General features: G+C 39.7%; 1 protein-coding gene across 1 annotated transcript in view; it reads right to left on the bottom strand.

The window, feature by feature from the left end:
- The window catches only part of LOC139696060 (voltage-dependent calcium channel subunit alpha-2/delta-3-like), a 287,280-nt gene that overhangs the window by 123,499 nt on the left and 139,234 nt on the right, over window positions 1–24,547 (bottom strand). Inside the window, exons 2-3 of the mRNA XM_071594674.1 lie at window positions 23,628–23,709; window positions 19,369–19,479 (exon numbers count right to left, since the gene is read on the bottom strand). Of these exons, the coding sequence (XP_071450775.1) occupies window positions 19,369–19,479; window positions 23,628–23,709 (193 nt within the window). The remainder of the gene's footprint in view (window positions 1–19,368; window positions 19,480–23,627; window positions 23,710–24,547) is intronic.

Below are 24,547 nucleotides of genomic sequence, written 5' to 3'. Positions count from 1 at the left end.
CCGTCATCTCTGTTAATGGTAGCCGGGTTTTTGGGGATCTTTAGCATCACGTAATGTGAGGACCACAGGACGATAAGTTTGATATCCCAAGCGGCCAACGGTATTCTCAGGATCATAAACAAAACGATAGAGAGTAGGGCAAATTATTACTTAGGGGATTACCTGAGAGAACATGAAAGTGTTAATCCTCAATTCATGTCTTCATGACTCCAAACTATTAACATTTTCTTTTAGTTCATCATGACGATTCTTTATGAAACTGATAGCTTTTTGCCTATGTGTGTGTGTGTATATATATATATGTGGGTCGCGGTAGTCCAGGGGGTAGAGCGTTGGACTGCTGACTGGAGGGTCTCGGGATTCCCAAGTAACTCTGGGCACCTGCAGCTCCACCCAAGCTATGTGATTTTTCGGGTACCAGTGAAACCTGGGAAACCATAACCCTGATGTGTGAAATTCACACGCCGTGGGTGAACTCTACCATCACGACAAAGGATAGAGAGTAGGGCAAATGATTACTTAGGGAATGATCAGTTTGGGTTTAGGAAGGGGAGAGGTACGCGTGATGCCATTGCAGTAATGAGATCGAGAGGAATATAGAACACAACCAGGAGGTATTTGCCTGTTCCGTAGATTTCGAAAAAGCGTTTGATAGAGTGAATTGGGAAAAACTAATGAGTATATTGCAGAAAATAGGAATAGATTGGAGGGAAAGGAGCTAATCCGCAACCTGTACATGTCTCAGACTGCTCAGGTGCGAGTGGGGAACGGGGAGTCCGGATGGGCAGTGTTAGGAAGAGGTGCAAGTAAAGCCGGGTTTCCCATTATCACCGTTGCTGTTCAACCTGTATGCAGAGGAAATGATCAAAGAGGCATGGGAAGAACTCGAGGTAGGAATGAAAGTGGGCGGGGAATTCGTAAAATCAGTTAGGTTCCCTGATGACCAAGCTTTAGTTTGTCAGTCAGCCAAGGGGTTGGAAGCATTGCTTAGTGAATTGGAAATTCAGTGCGACAGGTATGGGATGAGAATCAATATTAATAAAACAAAGGTTATGCGATTTTCTAGAAAGAAAAATGCTGAGCTAAACATAAAAATAGGAGGGCAAAAACTAGAGCAGGTAGAACACTTTACGTATCTCGGTAGTTTTTTGGACCAACACGGTCAAAGTAGTAGGGACGTAAGGAGAAGAATTGCGCTAGGCACAGAGGCTTCCTCAAGGAGGAGGGAGTTGATGACGGGGACGTTGAGTAAGGATATTAAGAAAAGACTCGTAAAACTTTGATACGGTAATATGCTATGAAGGCAGGAAAAATGGATGAAGGGCGTATTGATCGGTAGTGGGATGTTGAAGGGTGTAATGAATGGGAGAATGGCAGGCAAACGAGGAAAGGGAGAATCATGAAGTCATCGCAAATTTACGTTGAAAATAGAGCAGTTATGTATACGGTCCTCACAACATTTTGTTAGGAAATCAGAAAGTTTTATATTGTATCCTTTTCACAGAAATAGCCCGAATTTAATAATTAAAGAGCGAATAACTTGAATTAAAGTACTGATTATATTTGTATTCGCGAATTCGCAGTAGTGCAAATTTGCCAGTTTGAATCTTGAAGGTGTTGTACGTCATCTAAGGACTGGCGACTGTAAACCCGCTAGGTGAAGAAACAAGTGTTATACTTCATCAATGAAGTATTCACAGGAATACATTCTAATTTTTTTACCGATATCTTAATTCTCAATGTTTTTCTGTTTATCATAAAACTGTATTTTCCCCATTGAATTAGAGTCACTTGATACTACCTTGATCAAAAGGTTCCCGGAATAACCACCGTGTGGCGCTCCCATCGTTCCGATATGAGTTCTGTTTTTTTTGTTAAATTGGTACATCTGTTGTTGATATTCCCTTTAAATCTTAGTGTCATAACTTGACATTTGCAAAAGTTACGTAGCCAAGAGTACATCTATCTCTGTGTGTGTTGGCGATTTTTTACAATTGCAGAAATGGATTTAAATTTGCAACAACGAACTTGTATTAAATTTTGCGTAAAAAACGGATTTAGTGATGCACGGACGTTGGAAATGTTGGAAAAGTGTTTCGGCAACGATTCTCTAAAAAAAACGGTCGTTTACCAGTGGCACGAGCGGTTCAGAAGTGGTCGTGAGTCAATCGAAGATGATGAACGCAGTGGCAGACCATCGACATCGAAAGTCGGTGAAAAAATTGATAAAGTAAAAGAAATGTTGGTCAATAACCGCAAATTAACCATCAGAGAAATAGCGGAGGACTTGAACATTGCCTATGGATCCGCCCAAGACATTGTGGTTAATGATTTGGGTTTCCGTCGTGTAGCAGCAAAGTTAAAGTGCCAAAAGACCTCAATTTCATGCAAAAAAGAGACCGTGTTGACGTCGCAAAAGACATGATTTGCGAGGCTGAATCCGATCCCACATTCATCAAAAGGATCATTACTGGAGACGAGACGTGGGTTTATGAGTACGACACGCAATCCAGACATCAGGCAAGTGAATGGCGTTCACCAAATGAGCCGAGACCAAAAAAACCACGTCGTTTTCAGTCAAAAAAGAAGGCAATGCTGACGGTTTTCATGGATTACAACGGTGTAGTGCATCATGAATTTTTGCCAGAAGGCCAGACAGTAAACAAAGAGTATTATTTGGGCGTTATGAGACGTTTGCGTGAAGCAATTCGCCGAAAGAGACCAGAAATGTGGGCAGAAAACTCGTGGATTTTGCACCATGATAACGCACCGTCGCACAGTGCTATCATTATTCGTAATTTTTTGACGAAAAATGCAACAAATACCATCCAACAGCCACCGAATTCACCTGATTTGGCTCCCTGTGACTTCTTTCTGTTCAATCGAGTTAAAAAACCATTACGGGGAACGCGTTTTAGCAGCCGAGAGGAAGTAATGGAAAAATCGCAGGAAGCACTGATGGACATACCGAAAACCGAATATAACAAATGTTTCGAGGATTGGATCAAGCGCTGGCATAAGTGTGTTGCAGTCGATGGGGATTACTTTGAAGGGGACAATATAGATTTAGATGAATAAACTTGTATTTTTAATTTTCTGAATAAATTCCGGGAAATTTTTGATCAAGGTAGTATTCTGTGTTCAATGGATGACCAGTTGTTGGTTAATGATGGGGTTTCATAATTTGATGTCCTAAGGTCAAATGGTGTCTGCTACAATGGCTGTTAAGAAAATAACAATTAAGAAAATGTAAAAAATACGATCTTAGTGACAAGGCAAATTTTTATTATATGTATTTGGAATGCATAGTCGCCATTCAAATCCAGTCATTTATCATGGCGGCATATAAACTTCTCAATTACAATTCTGAAGAAATCTGCAGTGTTTTATTTTGTAACCATATGTTTACGTATCGTCATGCAATACGTGGCTTCACTGTCGAATTGACGCACGTGTTGCCAGAAACGTCTAGCGAGAGATCCATCGTAATCGTAAATCGACGGTTTTCGCGAATTTTTCGTTAATTTTCACCTTTCAGTTCTCACCGCCCACAGTTCCCACAATTCAATGCCGACCACTGCGGTGTCCTCTCGTCGAGTGGTTGTATAGGTCCAGTGGCCATATATATTTAAACTGAGAATGCACCACTGCCTCACTCCGTCTTCACTCATTATTCTTTCTCTTTGTACACAACACAAAGTTTCCTATAAATTTCAATTGGATTGTGGTTTTATGCCAGTAAAAATATCTAATAATAGATTGCACTTCACAGATCTCGCTGGCTTTTCAAATGCATTGCGCATTTAAACAATTCGCAATGTGAGCCAAGTATAGAAGAACCGCAGTCTGCCCAAACTATCACAGCAGGATGCGCACTGAGTGTAGGGACGTTTATAGACGCCAAGGTGGTGCCTCTAGCCCAACCCACCGGCGCCACGAGAGGCCGACACGTATGCTATTATCTGGTTACCTTATTGTATATTGTAGAGAGGGTCTAAATGTTGTCATTGTAATTATAAAAAACTAGTTCGCAACAAGAATACTCAAAGTGGCTCGTTTTTTCGTTCCGCTAATGAAGGTATTGCCCATCACATTCCTCCATTTCCATTTTCCTGGGCTGAGTTGGAGCCAAAACTTGGGCCATATAAACTCAATGTGTTTTAAACGTGGGTGACTGACTCTACAACGGTATAGGTTGTAGAGCAATGCATAACATGCAGTGTTAATTGATGTAAAGTGAATTCTGAAAAGCACGATAAGACTGATTGGAATGATGCACCAAAAACATCAAAGGAATTAGTTCCATTTAACTTCAAATTCATCATTGTAAGACCTTGATTCGATGTACGAAAGTAGAATATATTTCACACGCTGGTTATATCAGGACGATTATCGAGAGTGACCGTCTCTCAATCATCTAACTCGATCGTAATCGACTCGATAAACTCTCTCGGGATAAGATACTTATACAACTTGTAACAGAGTAAAAAAAACCCTCCATTTGGACACAAGAGTTGGCACACATCTATTATACGTTTAGACCATAGATACGTTTTCCTGCGTTCATTTGGATCCAACGGAATGAGGAAGATATTTAAGGACTAGAACGACATGAAAAATTGACATGGATTTATAGAACTAAAACAATATTATTCAGAATAGAAAAGAACGCACCGCTAGGAGGAGAGAAGTTAGAAGAAGAGGAAGCGTCTTCTTAGGGGAAGGAGGAGGCGATGGTTTGGAAGGAGGTCCACGCAAGGCAAACGGAGAAGATCTAAAGCTAAGACGGTCTTCAAAGAAGAAGAGGCAACTCCTACGTATATTGAAAGAATACGAGGCTGCAAGGGAGGGATCGAAACTTGGAATTATTCATGAGGGGTATGTATGCACACCCAATTCATCCGACACAAGGGCAGCTGGGAAATACTAAAGGGAAGAATATGGAAGCCTACTAATCCTGGAGCTGGAGGCGGGTATCAATAATAAAAAACGCGAATAAAAATGAAAGGTGAAGACACATGCAGAAGAAACGAGGAGGTAAAGACAAGAAGCAGCTCTGTAAAGATGGATTGGCTAGTCAACGCCAGTCTAAGGGCTTAGGGTAGGTGTTAGATGGACCGTCACTGCATTCTACGAAACTTCTAAGCCCTAAATTACTGGACACAAATCATCCTTAAATGCCAGCTTAGAAACAACTCGTTTTTAGAGCTAAGCGTACTTTCTAAATCTCTGTTTCATCCAGAAAGCCAAATTCTCCGTTCCTCCCATCGCTTTCCTGACATTCTCCCCACCCCATACAGGTTTCTAGTTTTCTGGCAAATATTTACAACGACTGTCTGCTGCTATCATACTTCCCCGACACTTGGAAATCTTGGGACCCTACATGCAATTTTTAAAATCAAAAGAAAAAGACCATGCAGATTCCAGCTCTTTTCGTCCTATCACACTCCTACCTGACCTAGGGAAAATATTTGAAAGATTAATTAAAGAGAGAATACAAATAATTCGCGAGGACACGCTATATCATCCTAATCAATATGGCTTCAGGAAAAACCGAAGTACATCAGACGCAATCAAGGCCCTCTTAAATAACTTAAATAATCAAAGTAAATATACAATAGTGGTTTTCATTGACATAAAAGGTGCATTTGACTCTGTTTGGTGGCCTTCTGTCCTTCAGGAGCTGAAAATACTAAACATTCCTTCGAACCTAACTAGACTCTTTTCAAATTACTTTACAAATAGACAGGTCGTACACAAAATTAAAACTATTTCAACAAAGAAAATCCTCACCAGGGGCTGCCCACAAGGATCTGTTTTGGGTGCGTTAATGTGGAACCTTATTACTAATCAGATCTTAAGGAAAGAATTCCCCATAGGATGTAGATTAATAGCTTTTGCTGATGATATGGCTTTGTCTATTGAAGCTAAATCAAGAGCTAAAATGGAGCAGCTGACAAAAAGTTGTATTTGACAAATAGAACAATGGGCAATAGTTAATAAATTGGTAATTTCAACAACCAAGACAGAATACATGGTCTTCGGAAATAAAATGTCTAGGAACCCCACTGTCAAAATCTACAATAGCAATATCCGACGCACACCATCTTTTAAGTATTTGGGTATCGTTTTAGACGAAAAACTGACTTATCAGGCCCACATTAATTTCATAGCCAGAAAAACAAAAAAAAAATTTCAAGCTGCCCGTAGGTATTGCAAAACTAATTTTGGAACGGACTCCCTTCAATTGATATACAAAGCTGTAGCAATACCCATTGTTACCTACGGCTGCTCCATTTGGGGTCATAAGGTTACCTACAGCAGAATCGAAAGAAAACTAAGAGAAGCACAAAGACCCTGCCTCTTAGCAATTAGCAAAGGTTACTCGACAATCAGCACGGACGCACTATGTTTAATTACCGGATAACCACCTCTAAAATACGAGGTTATGGAGAGAATTAGCATAATAAAAGTCAAATCGGGCCAAGCAACAAAACACTTCAACTCCGAGATCGAAGACAATCACGCCCCAAGCAAAAACCAATTAAAAGAAATACTCAGGGAACAAACAATTCGTCAGTGGAATAAAGACTGGCTGAATTCCGATAAGGGTATTCACACTAAAGAAATATTCCCAGACGTCATTGAAAGGCTAAATATAAAATTCAAGCTAACTAAGAAAGCGACGCAACTCCTATCAGGCCATGGCAATTTTGGACACTACCTCAATAGAATAGGAAAATCAAGGACTGATCTCTGTAGTACCTGCCTAACAGAAGACACCGCTAAGCATAGAATAGAGGACTGCCTACAGTATGAAAAACCCAGACATGAAATTTGGCACAGCATGACTTATAAGAAAACCAAGATGCGTGAGATTGTGCTATTTTGCCTTAAGCATAACAGCGACCAATTATTTAAAATGGTGCAATGAAATTTGATAATTGTAGTGACATTTGAAGTTGGTCAAATAAAGCTTGATAAAACTAGTAATTGTATGGCTCGTTTATTGTGTAAATAAAATTGTATGTAATTGCTATTTTAAGTTAACATGTATTATTTTGCCTAGTGTACGATCAAAGAAAAAAATCTTGTATGACTCTGTAAACTGAAGTGTTATCATAGAATAATATATTTATTTCTTATAATAATTATTATCTCTAATTGTACTAAATTTGGGTTGTACATTACTTCTGTAATTTAATGCTACTGTGTCATCTTGTTTGATATTTCTTTTTTTCATTTTGTGCGATTGATGTTAATTATTTGAGAACACTAAAGGGGGATTAAGCGAGAGCAGGAACCCCCTCAACATATCATGCTATTTTATTGTATGCTATTTTTTTGTGATTGCTTCCGCAATAAAAAAGGAAAGGTCTATACTATATGAGGAAACTCCTTCACCACCTTTCCTTATTATTATTATTTTTCATTATTTTACCCCATACAGGTTGCGTTCCAAAAGTAACGCAATTATTTTTCAAAAGTAATTTATTGAATAGATTTGTTCAAACACTTTAAATTCTTCAAAGTACACTCCTTGGGACTCCACACATTTTTCCGGTGACTTTGTCATGACCGGTACGCGCCCTGGAGGGCGTCTTCGGGGACCTCTCGCAAGGTCTTCGTCACGACTGATTGGATCTCTGCTATGGACGAAAACCGGGTAGGTCCCTCCCACCTACTCTAAGAGGTTCGATTCCACTCGGACCAATAGGAGCCGCACGGGAATTATTATTGAATTAATTTTCGAACGCACCCAGTATATCCTCACCGCCTTTACCCATCTAATTGCGTCTCTCATGTCGGTATCTCTAGCATCCTATTCACATTGCATTCTTTGAATTTCTCGCTGAAAACTTATCCCTCTTCTCCTCTTTACATTCCTAGAACTTCATAGTTTGTAATCCTTTCCGTCCATTTCATTTCATCCGTCCTTCCCCAAGCCACCATCTTTAGAAAGCCTTCAAACCTACACCTTCTCCCTTGCTTCGAAGGACCAAGTTTCGGAGCCATTACAATGTTCCATTTTGAAATTTTCACGGGTCTTTTCTTTACAAATTTTCTTTAAGAATGTCCATCCTCAACCCTCTTCGCCTTATAAAATATCTTCAACTAACGCAATTCATATGTCAATGTCCGTAACCACAAAAATCATAGTGTCCGTAGACGCTTGTGCGTGATGGACAATCTCGTGAGTTCTCCCCATTTTATCGCATATTCCTGAAAGGTTAATTGTACTTCAACGTGTGTCCAATGTGTGTTGGGATAAAAGTTTAAACGGATTGAATTTGCTAAGGCCATCGCGTGATTCGATTTTGGTCGCATGAACCGCGTATCACGCACTAACATGCTGTGCATTCGCAAAGGTCCAAAGTCGTAATTAATGGCCAACGGTCGAATTGGGCAGCGCGCTGGAGCAGCAGGGTGGAGTGGTTAAGTATCGCTGATTGTTTCGACGGGATTTAAGTGAAATGGCGACAGGGATTCTATCGCGGATCCCAATGTTGGAGACCAAAGAAATACAACGCCGCACCACATAGAGTAATTATTCCTGAATGTGACATTCAGCCCCATTTAACCTGTCCATCTATGAGCGACTATCAACTTTGCGCGGGATAAAATGGCGTCGCGCAAAGTTTTATTGTCGTCTCATCGGCCATTATTATTTCATGCGTGGTTCTGTGGAGGGAAGAAATGCACTCAATAGTCTGAATTGAGGTTAATAGTCCCCCATGAGAAAAAGGGAATGAATAACCAAAAATGACGTGCCAAAATAGCCCAAGAACAATAGTCTCGTTTGACAATTTACAGAAAAATTAAGTTAAAATAATGAATCATATTTCCGCTGGTAAAAATTGACGCAGAAATGAACAGCAACCACGTTCTACCTTGATGGCTTTACGTACAGATCTTAAAGAATAGAAATAAGAAACTTTAATATCAGTAATTAAGTTTTCTTAATAAAGGTGTGTTTTCTAAAATAATTTCCTCTTTTCTTAATAACATTGACGGCATTAGAAACAAACGATTATGATTAACATTTAGTAATTAGAGGGACGATACTAATAGAAGTGGCAACAGTTTTGCAACTCGGAACATTTTTATGTTTTTTTTTCAGAATTCAGACAGGCTGCTTTTAATAGATGCTGAAATTATTGGCAACAACAGCTTTTCCCGGACGTATGGCGGGCACTGTTACGAGTGGAGTAGAGAAAAGGACGCTGACAGTATCAGGGAATGGGGCGACACGACAAGCCGTTTTCCTAAGCGCAAAGAGGATTAGCACTTGGCGGCAACACCGGAGACCGTTTCGAATATTCATGGCTGAGTCGCCTCCCTAGGAATCAAAGGAGGGATACTTTAAGATCCGGACAAAACAGTGGAATACGACCGTTCAAATCCCTTTCCTAAATCAACCCAATCTTAAGACAGTGCTCTATCCACAATTCAATACCCAACACTGGCATCGAATGAATATCGAAGTGACTGTCTGAAGCATTTAGACTGCAATAATAATGGGTTAATAAAAGTATGAATCGAAAATATCTAAAATTTATAGATCCTCTCGTACATATACTGATTTCATTTGGTATGTTCAAAAATAAAGTCCAGCTTATGCCAGTAAATAAAGCATTATTATGAGGGTTGGCTGAAAAGTAATGCACACATGCCTGTAGTACGCGAACGAAAACAAATAGCAAGATCGGGTGAAGTACATATTAAAGTTACAATTATTAAGCTTCAAATTGATACGTTTATTTTCAACACAGTCACCGTTAAGGCTAATGCATTTCTCCATACATGCAACAAGCTTTTTCATTCCGTCACTGATAAACTCTTCCGACTTTTCTCGAATCCAGGACTAGACAGCTGCCTTCACCTAATCGTCCGAGGTAAAATGATTACCCTTTGAGGTGTCTCTTGAGTTAAAGGAAAAACATGAAAAGTGCAAGGTGCAAGATCGGGGGAACTAGGAGGGTGTGGAATCGGTTCGAATTTCAGGTTTCTCAAAGTCTCTCCAGTTGCGCACGAGATGTGTGGACGAGCGTTGTCATGTTGCAAGATTATTGGCGCCAGGCTGCTGCCTTTAAAACGACAAACTCGACGTCGGAGGGGTTTTAGAATCTATATATAATGAGAAGAATTGACCGTTTCCCCTCGTTCTAGAAAATTGGTCACTTAAACTAGGTGAGCATCCCAAAACACAGTCAAAAGAAGCACAGATCCAATCTATATATATAGCATCCTATCTATATCAGGTCCTTCTTCATCTCTGAGTACTTTCTTCATCCCTTCATCCCGTCCAACATCCCTGTCCTGTTGCTTCCCTTTCCTCATTTGCCTAACATTCTCCCCTCTATTACAGTCTTCAACATCCCACTGCCGGTCAATACCCCCTTCATCCACTTTCCCTGCCTCCATAGGATTGCTCCCAACAAACCCCTCTCTTCGCCCACCATACCAAGTACTTCCCTCATTTGTTTTCTTCTCTGTCCATTTCACCTTCTCCATTCTTCTCCACATCCACATTTCAAAAGCCTCCAGTCTACGTCTATCCTCCTGCTTCAGTGACCACGTTTCCATGCCGTACATAGCTATGCTACACATCAAAGTTTTGACGAGTCTTTTCTGAACATCCTTACTCAGAGTCCCCGTCATCAACTCCCTCCTCCTTGTGAAAGCCTCTTTGCCCAGCGCAATTCTTCTCCTTACGTCCCTACTACTTTGACCGTGTTGGTCCAAAACACTACCGAGATACGTAAACTGTTCTACCTGCTCTAGTTTTTGCCCTCCTATTTTAATGTTAAGCTTAGCCATTTCCTTTCTAGAAAACCGCATAACCTTTGTTTTATTAATACTGATTTTCATCCCATACCTGTCGCACTGAATTTCCAATTCACTCAGCAAAGCTTGCAACTCCTTGGCTGACTGACAAACTACAGCTTGGTCATCAGCAAACCTAACTGATTTTATGGATTCTCCTCCAACTTTCATTCCTACCTCCGGTTCCTCCCATGCCTCTTTACTCATTTCCTCTATATACAGGTTGAAAAGCAACGGTGATAATGGGCAACCCTGCCTTACACCTCCTCCTAACACTGCCCATCCGGACTCCCACTCACACCTGAGCAGTCTGAGACATGTATAGATGGCGGATCAGCGTCCTGTCCATCCAATCTATTCTTATTTTCTTCAATATACTCATTATTTTTTCGCAATTCACTCAATCAAACGTTTTTTTCGAAATCTACGAAAAAAACAAATACGTCCTGGTTGTATTCTATATTCCTCTCGATTAAAAATATCATTACTGCAATGTCATCACGCGTACCTCTCCCCTTCCTAAACCAAAACTGGTCATCCCCTAAATAATGATTTGCCCTACTCTCTATCCTTTTGTTTATGATCCTAACAACAACTTTAGCTGCTTGGGATATCAAACTTATTTTCCTGTAGTCCTCACATGATGTAGCCTTTACCTTTTTCGGTATAGTAACTAAAACTGATCTCATGAAGTCTTCCGGCCAGATTCCTTCGTCATGTATACTACGAATCTGCCCATAAACACTCTTCCTCCCATATTTTCCTAAACATTTCAATAGTTCCTCTGGAATGTTATCCACCCCCACGACCTTATTTAGTTTCATCTCCCTTAATGCCTTTTCTATCTCATCGTCGAGTATGCCTGCACCTGAGCTATCTTCATCATCGTCATGTTCCTTTTCTGTTCGTAACTTTGTCGGTCTTGGTTATTTACTCTGCAGTTCTTCTATACATTCCTACCATCTCTCTTGGATCTTCCCTGTGTCAACTATTACCTTACCCGCCTTATCCCTAACTGTTAGCATAGCTCTTTCTTTCTTACTTCCCGATAAAGATTTAACTTTGCTGTACAGCGCACCAATTTTACCCTTCCTCTGCAAACGTTCCATATCCCAACACTACGTCTTCCACCATGCTTCTTTTGCTTTATTTGTTGCCCGCCTCAATTTATTGTTTAACTCTTTGTAATTTATTTTGACTAACCCTTGGTTTACATTTTTCCATTTTCGCCGCTCATCCATATTTGTAATCATCTCATCTGTGATCCATGGTTTCTCGTCCTTTTCGCGTTAACGGTTCCAACGGTGCCTTTTGCGTCTTTAGACAACCCTTTCTTGATACTTTCCCATTTTTCTTCGAAAGTACTTAGCTCTTTACCATCCTCCATGGTTTCCTCAACCGCCGGTTTGTTTTCCTTCCTTTCCAAACCATTTAATGCTTCTATATTCCTTTTTCTAACCCGCCGCCCCTGCCTTATCTTTTGAAACGGACGCTACATTTCATAACAACCTAATTGTGGTCAGAGTCTACATCCGCTCCCGGGAAGCTGTGCGAATTTATCACACTGTTCCTAAACCTGTGTCTAACCAGGATATAATCTAGCTGATATCTTCCTGAGTCACTTGGCATTTTCCATGTATACCTGCGTCTTTTGTGGTGTCTACACCAAGTGTTGGTGATGACTAACCCCTGTCTCCTGCAGAACTCAACTGCTTTCTCCCCGCGGTCATTCCTCGTGCCTAAACCGTAGTCCCCAACCTCGTCACCATCTCTTCCTTCGCCTACCGTTGCATTCCAATCCCACATCACTATCAAATGTTTCCCTGCAGGAACACACGCGATTATGTCCTCTAACTGATCATATATCCTATCGACCTCTTCTTCCTTATGGTTGCTCGGTGGCATGTATACCTGAAAAATAACTAAGTTCGTCGGTTCTGCTTTTATCTCAACTAGTAGTATTCTATCCGTTACCTGCTCTATGTTGACTACGCTTCTTACCACCTCTTCATTTAATACTATGGCAACCCCTCGTTGGCTCTCGTCCCCACCGCTGTATATTATTCTTTACTTATCACTCCAGTAATCCCCGCTTTCCTTCCATCTCACCTCGCATAGACCTAAAATATCTAAATTTCCCCTTTCCATCTCCCGCTTAACATTCTCCAATTTCCTTGTCCTCATCATTGTCCTAACATTCCACGTTTCTATTGTAACTAATTGGGTCTTCTTCTCTTGCGTCCTCTGACCTGCTGCTGCTGGTTTTCCCTTGCAAGTGGTTCGTGGGATGACGACCGCGGAAGCCTTGCCTCCTCCGCTGCCGGGTACGATACACGGCCGATTGGGCCGAGCCCCGTAGTTGCCAGGACTCAAAGTCTCTGTATAGTCCATCATGTTAATCTTGAGAATGATAATTGAGGTGGTATCCCGTTGCCTTCCTCAATAGTGTTTTTAACGTGACACCATCACTTACCGGCCTCCCCACTGGGGTCCGTTGCCATTGCAGCCGCCTCATTCAGGAACAGACGCTGCGTGGACTACCTTTCGTCTGGCTCCTAACCTTCGACCTATCTGGCATAGGTGGCCCTACCAGGAGCAATAATTATGACTCCCGCCAGCACAGCTCTAGCGGTCATCGGAACGCACAAGCCCTTCCACCACGTGAAGGTTGTAGTCCGGGGAGGGATAATATATTATATATATGTATGTATGTATATATATATATATATATATATATATATATATATATATATATATATATATATACACACACGTAACCATAGGCTGAAAGGCGTTGAGAAAAAACAAGTGGAAATGTTAATTCTTCATCTCTCTGCAATGAATCTGAATATATTTTCTCATGAATGTTGGTAAACCTGAAAAGAATTTCACAAATAATAAATAAATAGAGGTAAATTCGAGCGTCCGCTATCCCCACGGGGGTTTTCTAGACCTGAATAGGTGGTGACTAGGGCACAATTAATTACATTAAATGTTTAATTAATGAATAATTGTGAATAATATTTAACTATCATAATGCTAATAATTTATCAAATGTTATTACAGTCGTATTAGACACGCAATGCGTTGTTTGCTTGTTATGCTGCGCGAATGTGCAACCATCTCACATTTTTACGCTAACTTAAAAAGTTGCAATCATTTTCAAATTCCTTTGGACCTTACATGTGAACTGCCTCCGTTACCGATGACCCCTGAACCTTATTCGATTATTCAGCAGTGGTAAACTTTCAAGGAGATCCTATATCTTCCAACCGACCCTAATCTTGGATATGTTGGACGGAGACGGAAATAGGTTTCCTGATGCCGGTAGAATAAAGGCCACACGTCATCCGATGAGGGTACATTCAAGCCCTCATCATTATGAAAGCTTTCCCCTAACCAGCCCCTCGCTCCTTGGCGAGAGACCATGATGGATGAGCAAATAAATGATGATGTCCTCGCAGCAAGGGTCCATTCAGGGTATCCATATTGCGTATTATTTAATCAAGTTATCAGCGATGATCTGTGGACGTTCACTTTCGATTGGTTTTCGAAATGTGTTCAATGCAAAATTTATATTCATTGGATATCTCATTTCACTCCTTATGCTTTGCTTTGGGCACTGGAGTTCGCTTGCATTTAAAGTGTCTTCACCGAAGTCATAACATTGGGGCAATTGCGAATTCAATTCGAAACAAAATTCAAATATAAAATCATGGTATCAGTCTCTTGAGTAAATAAATGTTCAAAAAATGAAGGAAAAAAACTAGTTATTATAACCGAACTTCAATGGCATATGGCCAGTACATTCCAGTGTCACCGGATGTCATATAACTGTGCTACACTGTCCAATAATTTCGCAAACTGAGGCCTTGCAAACTTTTTAGCAAACATCATTCTACATCGATTTTGTCCCCTTCACAGTACTGTCCATTCGTAGCCTATGCACTTATTCAATCTTCTTTTTAAACTCGTTTAAAGCACCCTTGGAAGTCCTCCTGGCAGTTCAGGCTTTGTAGTTTTCTCGTTGTTTCTTTATCGCGTCCACATCTTCCCGATGATGTCCCCTCATCACATCTTTGCATTTTGGGAATAGGAAAGAGTCGCGGGGGGCGAGATCTGGCGAATTATGAGGATGATCGAGGATCACGATGATTGAATGTTTTTCCAGAGACTGGAGAACAATCAATGTTGAATATACAGGTGAATTGTCATGGTTAAGGATCCATCCGTCATAGTCGGTAGTAAAATAGTGTGCACTGTTGATTTTCCTGAATTCAGTTCATCAGCTATCATTCGGACTGTTTTTTGACGATCGGTAAGGACAAGGGACCACACACGATCAATGTTGTCGTCAACACAGGAGGTTGAAGGTCGTCCCGGTCTTGCATCATCATACGTGGCGACTTGCCGGCCTTCTTTGAAACGCTTAATCCACTTGAAAACGGATGTTTTCTTCAGAGCAATATCACCGTAAACAGCTGTCAACATTTCAGTAATTTATTAATAACTTTTACTGCACTTCACCAAAACACTTGAGGTTGATTCGTTGCTCCGTGATTCTGTCAATTTCCATTTTCGACAAACAGTAAAACCAATGACAACAGAAACTAACATAACTGCCACCATACGCACAGCTCGACGATCCGCCGAGCACAGACGGCACATTGGGTCCCCAGTCAACTAGCGCCGCTAGTGGCGAGGCTTTAGTCCGCGTCATGGCGGCCAGATTGCTCCAATTCGTCGATTTATTGCTCAGACCACGTACGTGACATCTTGTAACACTCGAAGATGTAAAGTAGATACCCAAACCGTCGCACCACGAGGAACTTGGGTGAAATCTGTAATGTATTTTACTAATTCCTTAATTGAACAACAGAAGATAAACTATACTGGGTACTTAAGAATACTTTTCGAATGACTGTAATTTAATGCATCCCAGTATTTGGCATTTTTTTAAGTAATCAATCGGTTTGTTTCTTGTACATATGAAGTGGATCGAGATGTTGCGGTGGCCCGGGTTCAAATCCCGGCGGTGTTGAATTTTTTCATCTCCATCCCTGCTTGAGGTGCTGTGTGGAGGGCACTTTGAGTGAGTACGCCGTCCGTCGGATGGGACATTAAGCTACAGACCCCTTGGCGCCTTTCGTAAAGAGTAGGCTTATGCCGACGCCGGGTTTCTCTCCACCCTTCATCCTTTCCAGTCCTTCCTTAATGGAGCAAACGATCTCAGCTGGCAGTCGCCTCCCATAAAAACTACTGACACTACCTGTGCACATGGAGCGATCGGTGGGTGGAGCAATGGCCGAAGGGATTCCGGTTTACGCCCCCGAAGGCATCCCCTGCACTTCACCCAATCTGCGCGTTCCTTCCTGCGTGTACCGGATCCTCCAGGGAATTCCCCAGCCACATACGCGGGTATTTCTGCACCCCTTAAACCGCCTTAAAGCGAGAATTTCGCACCGTCTCCGTATGTCTTAGCACGAGGGGAGCTCGCTTTGAAGGTGAAGATACCCGAGCTTACCGCCCCTTCCCCCGAGGGGCGGAAATAGCACCATCGGAAAAAACACTCCGCTCCCCCCCGCCGTGAATCAGCCCTTCTCCCAACCCCGGCTCTTCCTTCCGCTGCTCCCGGCTAACACCCTTCCATATATCGGGCCAAAACTCCCATCCTCTCGCGCTATCTATATATATATATATAAATATATATATATATAAATATATATATATACATTATACATTTATATATATATATATATATATATATAAATATATATATATATATAAATATATATATATACATTATACATTTATATATATATATATATATATATATATATATATATATATATATATATATATATATATATATATTATATTATATAATATATCCGTCCCCGGACTACAACCTTGACGTGGTGGAAGGGTTTGAGCGTTCCGATGACCCTTAGAGCTGTGCTGGCGGGAGTAATAATTATTTCTCCTGGTAGGGCCACCCATGCCAGATAGGTCGAAGGTTAGGAGCCAGACGAAAGGTAGTCCACGCAGAGTCTGGTCCTCAGTGAGGCGGCTGCAATAGCGTCTGACCCCAGTGGGGCCGCCAGTAAGTGATGGTGTCACGTTAAAAACACTATTGAGGAAGGCAACGGGAAACCACATCAATTATCATTCCCAAGAAAAATATGATGGTCACTAAAGAGATTTTGAGTCCTGGCAATTTCCGAATCGGCCGTGTGTCGTGTCCGGCAGCGGGGGAGGCAAGGCTTCCGCCGTCGTCATCCCACGAAACCCTTGCAAGGGAAAACCGGAAGCAGCATGGCAGAAGACCCAGGAGAAGAAGACGAAATTAGTTACAATAGGAACATGGAATGTTAGGACAATGATGAGGGCAGGGAAATTGGAAAATGTTAAGCGAGAGATGGAAAGTGGAAATATAGATATTTTAGGTCTATGCGATGTGAGATGGAAAGATATCGGGGATTACTGGAGTGATAAGTATAGAATAACATACAGCGGCGGGGACGAGACGTTTCCGCACAACTACGCTCCATATCAAAGTTTTTACGAGTCTTTCCTTAACATCCTTACTCAAAGTCCCCGTCATCAACTCCCTCCTCCTTGTGAAAACCTCTTTGCCTAGCGCAATTCGTCTCCTTACGTCCCTACTACTTTGACCGTGTTGGTCCAAAACACTTCCGAGATACGTTAACTGTTCTACCTGACCTAGTTTTTGCCCTCCTACTTTAATGTTAAGCTTGGCCTTTTTCTTTCTAGAAAATGGCACAACCTTTGATATATTAATACTGATTCTCATCCCATACCTGTCGCACTGAATTTCCAATTCACTCAGCAATGCTTGCAGCCCCTTGGCTGACTGACAAACTAAAGCTCGGTCATCAGCGAACCTAACTGATTTTACGAATTCCCCGCCCACTTTCATTCCTACCTCCAGTTCTTCCCATGCCTCTTGGATCATATCCTCTGCATACAGGTTGAACAGCAACGGTGATAGTGGGCAACCCTGCCTTACACCTCTTCCTAATACTGCTATTTACACACACATTTATATGAACATAATTACACACATACATATATTATGTATATAATTACTAGTATTACTATTACATATACTTCAATACACACGCTGAAAGGAGTGGTGACTAGCGGAAAGGTTTACATTCATACAGAAATAATTGTTTATGTACATATATCACGAGTGTAAAAATATTTCCTAGACTGGGACGCTTGATCAATATCCTGATTCCGCCCTCCCCACTTCTCCTGTGTTTGTCCTTTATGTGTGTTCCTATCCCTTTTCCTTATATCTATTTTCACGTGAATGAGTATTTGTTCGCCGTTTGGCGGGATTTCGTGTTTGAATGTATGTGTGTATATATCTATATATATATATATATATATATATATATATATATATATATATATATATATATATATATATATATATATATATATATATATATATATATATATATATATATATATATATATATATATATATATATATATAATATATATATATATATATATATATATATATATATAATGATTTCTTTATATTAATATGTTTATATTATTTGAATATAATTTATCGGTTGAAGTAGGTTTTTGGATGGACACATCTTACCAAATAAATATGTTGTGACAACTGACTAAACACAATCCAGCAACCTACTCTACATCAGGTCCCTCTTCATCTCTGAGTACTTCCTTCCTCCCTTCATCCCGTCCAACGCCCCTTCATCCATTCATTCCAACGCCCTTCATCCATTTTTCATCCTCTATAGGGTGCTTACTCCCTCTTCTCGCCCGTCATACCAGGTACTTTGTCATTTTTTTTCTTCTCGGTCCATTTTATCTTTTCCAAACCCACGTCTCTCATAAGCGTCCACAGTTTGAAGAAACTACGTCATGGTGGAGTTAAATGTCAAAAACTGATGGTGCAAATAAAACAGTGAAAGAGGAATTTCAATAGAGATTCATAGAATATTATTGTGTTTCTAATTCATGTCCCTTTAAATTGAAATAATAAATCAAGAGCAGTTGTCTTTTTCATCAATATGGCCGTCGCATAAAATACTAAGACAAATTTGTTACACCTCGTGGTTCGTAGATATTGGATTATGCTCAAAGGCGAAAGATGCCTGTTTAAGCCAAGAAGAAGATGTGATCGTATGTAATGTATTTCATTATGATTGGAAAATATTTTTTGAGGAAAAATAACGAGCTCCAATTTGAAAGAAAACTATGAAAAACCACAATAAAACGCAGTAAATGTCGGGATTGACCTCAAACCAATAGATAAACCCTCATATTAGTATAAGAAATTATTAATTTGAGATTTTTTCATGAATATGAAGTGCTTCGGAGACTATCATCGTAACCGTGCGCTTAGAGTTTCTTCTTCACTTTTAAACTCCGCCAGCGGTACCGCTGCCACAACTGTGAAGTGCAGGAGTAGAAAGGACTTTTGACGGATTGAATGGACAGCCTAATAAAGAGTGGAGTACTGGGCCTGCTTACCTTCACCGCCTCGGCTTTCCTCTGCAGCATCCCGTCTATCCGCTCGACTATTTGGTCCAGCAGTTCCCTCGGATCCTTCTCCTTCACCTTCACACCCATTTCATAGTATTTCTAGAAGAGAAATGAGGAGAGCAATAGGACGATTGGGGAGAATGGTATGAGGCCTCGTGGTCCAATTTGGCCATGGCCTTTTCGTTTTGCCTTACGTTAACTTGCTATATAAATATATATATATACATATATCAATATATAGTATATACGAGGGTCATCCGGAAAGTAGTACCCGTTCGTGCCGCATGAAGTGCTGACGACGCGAGTAGCCGCTGGACGAGGTCAGATAGCTTCAGTGGCTTGTCTGCCTTCTCTGAGCCAAGTTGCGTGACGCTAGCATTGCCTGTGTTGTTTCTGTGATTGTTTACAATGTTTAAAAAAATTGAGAACGCCGCCAGTTGTGAAGTGAGGGCAGTGATTAAATTCCTCAATGCAAGAAACGTTCGCCCATGTGATATTCATCGCCAATTAAAGGAGGTGTATGGAGACAATGTAATGGACGAGTCGTCTGTTCGGCGGTGGTGTCGCAACTTCAACATGGGGAGGGGGAACACACACGAAGATGAGCGTTCGGGGAGACCGTCTGTCATTACAGACCAACTGGTGAGCTCAGTTGACGAATTCGTGAGGAACGATCGGCGCGTCACAATTGATGACATCTGTGAGCATTTTCCCAATGTTTCTCGAACAATTGTTCATGAAATTGTTAAACACCATCTGCATTATGCAAAAATTTGTGCAAGATGGGTCCCTCGCGTATCTCAATGAGCTGGCGGCGAAGGACTATGCAGCAGGAATACAGAAACTTGTCACACGTTATGACAAATGCCTTAATTTGCTTGGAGATTATGTTGAGAAGTAGTTTAAAGTATCCTCTTTCAAATAAAATTTTTTATGTTTGTTAATATTTACTTTTGTGTCTTTATTTCACGAACGGGTACTACTTTCCGGATGACCCTCGTATAATATGAAGACCATACATTTAATGTAATATAAATGTATAAAAGCTTTGATTAAAACATTTCCACACAGAAAAACTGAGAAAGAATACATATCGAGTTTGGAAGTTTCAACGGCAAGGCCGTCATTTATTAAGATTCTGAAGATTACACCACTGCCGTCGAAACGGTAAGTACAATATATGTAAACGTCCTTTCTCGGGGCACAAATGATTTAATCAAAATTTTTGAAAAATTTAATCGTCGCCAGAGCGTTTTCTTCGAAAATACATGGGAAACGTGTATTTATAACGTGTGTACATACTACCTTGATCAAAAAGTACCCGGAATAACCACCGTGTGGCGCTCCCATCGTTCCGATTTGAGTTCTGTTTTTTTGTTAAATTGGTACATCTGTTGTTGATATTCCCTTTAAATCTTAGTGTCATAACTTGACATTTGCAAAAGTTACGTAGCCAAGAGTACATCTATCTGTGTGTGTTGGCGATTTTTTACAATTGCAGAAATGGATTTAAATTTGCAACAACGAACTTGTATTAAATTTTGCGTAAAAAATGGATTTAGTGGCGCACGGACGTTGGAAATGTCGGAAAAGTGTTTCGGCAACGATTCTCTAAAAAAAACGGTCGTTTACCAGTGGCACGAGCGGTTCAGAAGTGGTCGTGAGTCAATCGAAGATGATGAACGCAGTGGCAGACCATCGACATCGAAAGTCGGTGAAAAAATTGATAAAGTAAAAGAAATGTTGGTCAATAACCGCAAATTAACCATCAGAGAAATAGCGGAGGACTTGAACATTGCCTATGGATCCGCCCAAGACATTGTGGTTAATGATTTGGGTTTCCGTCGTGTAGCAGCAAAGTTGGTGCCAAAAGACCTCAATTTCATGCAAAAAAGAGACCGTGTTGACGTCGCAAAAGACATGATTTGCGAGGCTGAATCCGATCCCACATTCATCAAAAGGATCATTACTGGAGACGAGACGTGGGTTTATGAGTACGACACGCAATCCAGACATCAGGCAAGTGAATGGCGTTCACCAAATGAGCCGAGACCAAAAAAACCACGTCGTTTTCAGTCAAAAAAGAAGGCAATGCTGACGGTTTTCATGGATTACAACGGTGTAGTGCATCATGAATTTTTGCCAGAAGGCCAGACAGTAAACAAAGAGTATTATTTGGGCGTTATGAGACGTTTGCGTGAAGCAATTCGCCGAAAGAGACCAGAAATGTGGGCAGAAAACTCGTGGATTTTGCACCATGATAACGCACCGTCGCACAGTGCTATCATTATTCGTAATTTTTTGACGAAAAATGCAACAAATACCATCCAACAGCCACCGAATTCACCTGATTTGGCTCCCTGTGACTTCTTTCTGTTCAATCGAGTTAAAAAACCATTACGGGGAACGCGTTTTAGCAGCCGAGAGGAAGTAATGGAAAAATCGCCTGAAGCACTGATGGACATACCGAAAACCGAATATAAAAAATGTTTCGAGGATTGGATCAAGTGGTGGCATAAGTGTGTTGCAGTCGATGGGGATTACTTTGAAGGGGACAATATAGATTTAGATGAATAAACTTGTATTTTTAATTTTCTGAATAAATTCCGGGAAATTTTTGATCAAGGTAGTATATAACCATAAAAACTGGGTGAACTCTAACATCGCCTACCAAAGCAACCTTCGGGTTGATTACTGTATTTATGGTTTATATAAATAAATATTTTATGTATATATATATATATAACGTACACGTATGTAAATATTTACTGAAATAGTAATTTACATAAGACACCCTGCCACACGGTCTACATGGTTACTTGAAACGTAACACTTCTTTACAAGTTCATAATATTAATTTGTGTTTAATTTCACCGGTACATGTATAATATCAATGAATGCTGGATTCTATAAACGGCTACTGTATGAAAGGTAATTACAGTCATACTTAACACATATTTTAATTCAAAATTTTCTAAAAGAGCGCTTTTACAGTCTTAATTGAATATAAAGAGACCATTAAAATATCGAAATAGATTCGTTGCTAACTCAACCATTATTAGTATGGATTCATTACTTCAGAGGGCGTTGGTCACTCTTTAACTTCTTTTGAACATCATCTTAGTTTATGATTTTATGATAGTCTCAATAATCGGAGTAACTTGATTATGTATTGTGCAAGGGATTTATTCAAGAGAAACATAGGAATCGTTCAATTACTACATAAAAACATGATGCTTCATATATATATATATATATATATATATATATATATATATATAACGATTGTACGGAAAAACTCATACGAGCGGCACAATAATTGGCTGACTCAACATAACACAAATAGAAAAGAATAGACACATATAAAAGAACACTTACACGGTAAATTGTTCGAGCTTTCGGCCCTCTCAGGGGCCTTCTTCAAGAGAGATATATATATATATATATTATATATATATATATATATATATATATATATATATATTTATATATATATACATACACATATATACATATATATACAAACACACACATACACACAGTTAAAAAGACGTGAGAATCTAGAATTTGTCTAGACCTATTCAGCATAGCAAAGAATTGTTTGATTCATAAGCATAAGAGCATTAATTATACATAATAAATGGTAAAAAATGTAGGCATACAACTTCAATTGATAAAAATAAAAATGCATTCGTTTAAGAAACCGTTATTTCAAAAATCCTCAATATGAATTTTCATAAAAGTTTCATATAGGAACCTACGAAAAGTTTTTGATGAACGTAAGACTTCAAATAAATGACCACTTAGGTGCACTTAAGGCCATAAAAATAATTATGGTACATATTTGGAAAATTGAGATGTTTTACGCAAAATAGTGCACTCGATTTTACCGAAAAAAGGTTCTTATTTTCCCATTGCAACTCCATTTATTAATGTTATTGAAACGGTAATATCAAAAAAAGGTTTGTCATATTTGTTCGCAAAAAGTGTCATATTCATAACTTTAAACTATTTTCTGAGCATTTTGACCCATTTGTTCAAAATGAACAAAATAATTTAATGTAGAATGGCGCAATTTCACTGCAAAATGCTACGTGTCGTAATTTGCAAATAAAACGGACATGAGTGTAAACGTCGAGAGAGTATTCGGTTGAATTGGCATAAAATTTCGAATTCGGCGATGACCAAAGGAGGGCTTTGTGTTGACCCCTTGCTGGAGGAGGGTGCTTGTTCCAACCAACACTCACCGCCTCTATTTTATCAGCTCTCGTCACCGTCTGGCTGAGCTTGAACAGTTTCTCTCCCAACTCCTGAGCCCACGAGTTGACACTGAAACGAAAAAAGAAAGAGTTACTTCACAGTCGGTTCATTTAACTGCCCAATACGGACTAGCCGGAGCCACTCCAAACACTTGGCTTTGTGTCAACATGTACCTCGTGACGCCCAGAAACGTCATATACGACCGATTTGTTCGCAGTTTAATTTTTCACAGTTATTTACGAATTTAACACGACACATTTCACAGGAACAGAGTGGATTTTTTTTCACTAAATGTCGTACGTTGCCTTTTAAACAGGATGGAGAACATTTCAAATGGAGTGGGAAGGCTATGGTACCATCAGGATTGGGAATGACATCAAGTAAGAGGTTTAGACAAAACCAAAAACATTCCTTAATATAATGGAATACCAATTGTTAAATGAATGTGTACTACTTTGTTACTGTTGAACTTTCCTGATTAATTACACATGACATTTTTTTGAACCACAATTTCTATTAATTTATTTTTCTAAAATATGCTTTTTTCTAATATTTTTTCCTAATGAATTCTTTCCAATTTTATATTTTTATATTTTCTAATGAGTAATTTTTTATACTAACTAAATATAAGAAAAAATTGTGGCTACGGAAACTGCATTTGTGTATAAGTGTGTGATACACATTTATTTAATAAGTAATTTTATTTTTCCAATAAATGAATCAATGCATTTTTTCTACACCATTATTTCTAATATTGTATTTTTCTAAAATGTAGCATACAATAAGTGCATAATACATATGGATCCGAAACCCAAAGTTGTTAAAAACAATTATTTCTTGATAGATTTGTTCAATACAAAGAAATGTTTTAAAAGGACGTTGATACTGGAAATTTTCTAAAGCTGGA

Source organism: Hetaerina americana, unplaced genomic scaffold (genome assembly GCF_022747635.1).
Source record: "Hetaerina americana unplaced genomic scaffold, ioHetAmer1.1.p SCAF_66, whole genome shotgun sequence".
In the NCBI taxonomy this organism is placed as follows: domain Eukaryota; kingdom Metazoa; phylum Arthropoda; class Insecta; order Odonata; family Calopterygidae; genus Hetaerina; species Hetaerina americana.
This window is presented reverse-complemented; position numbering and strand designations above follow the sequence as displayed.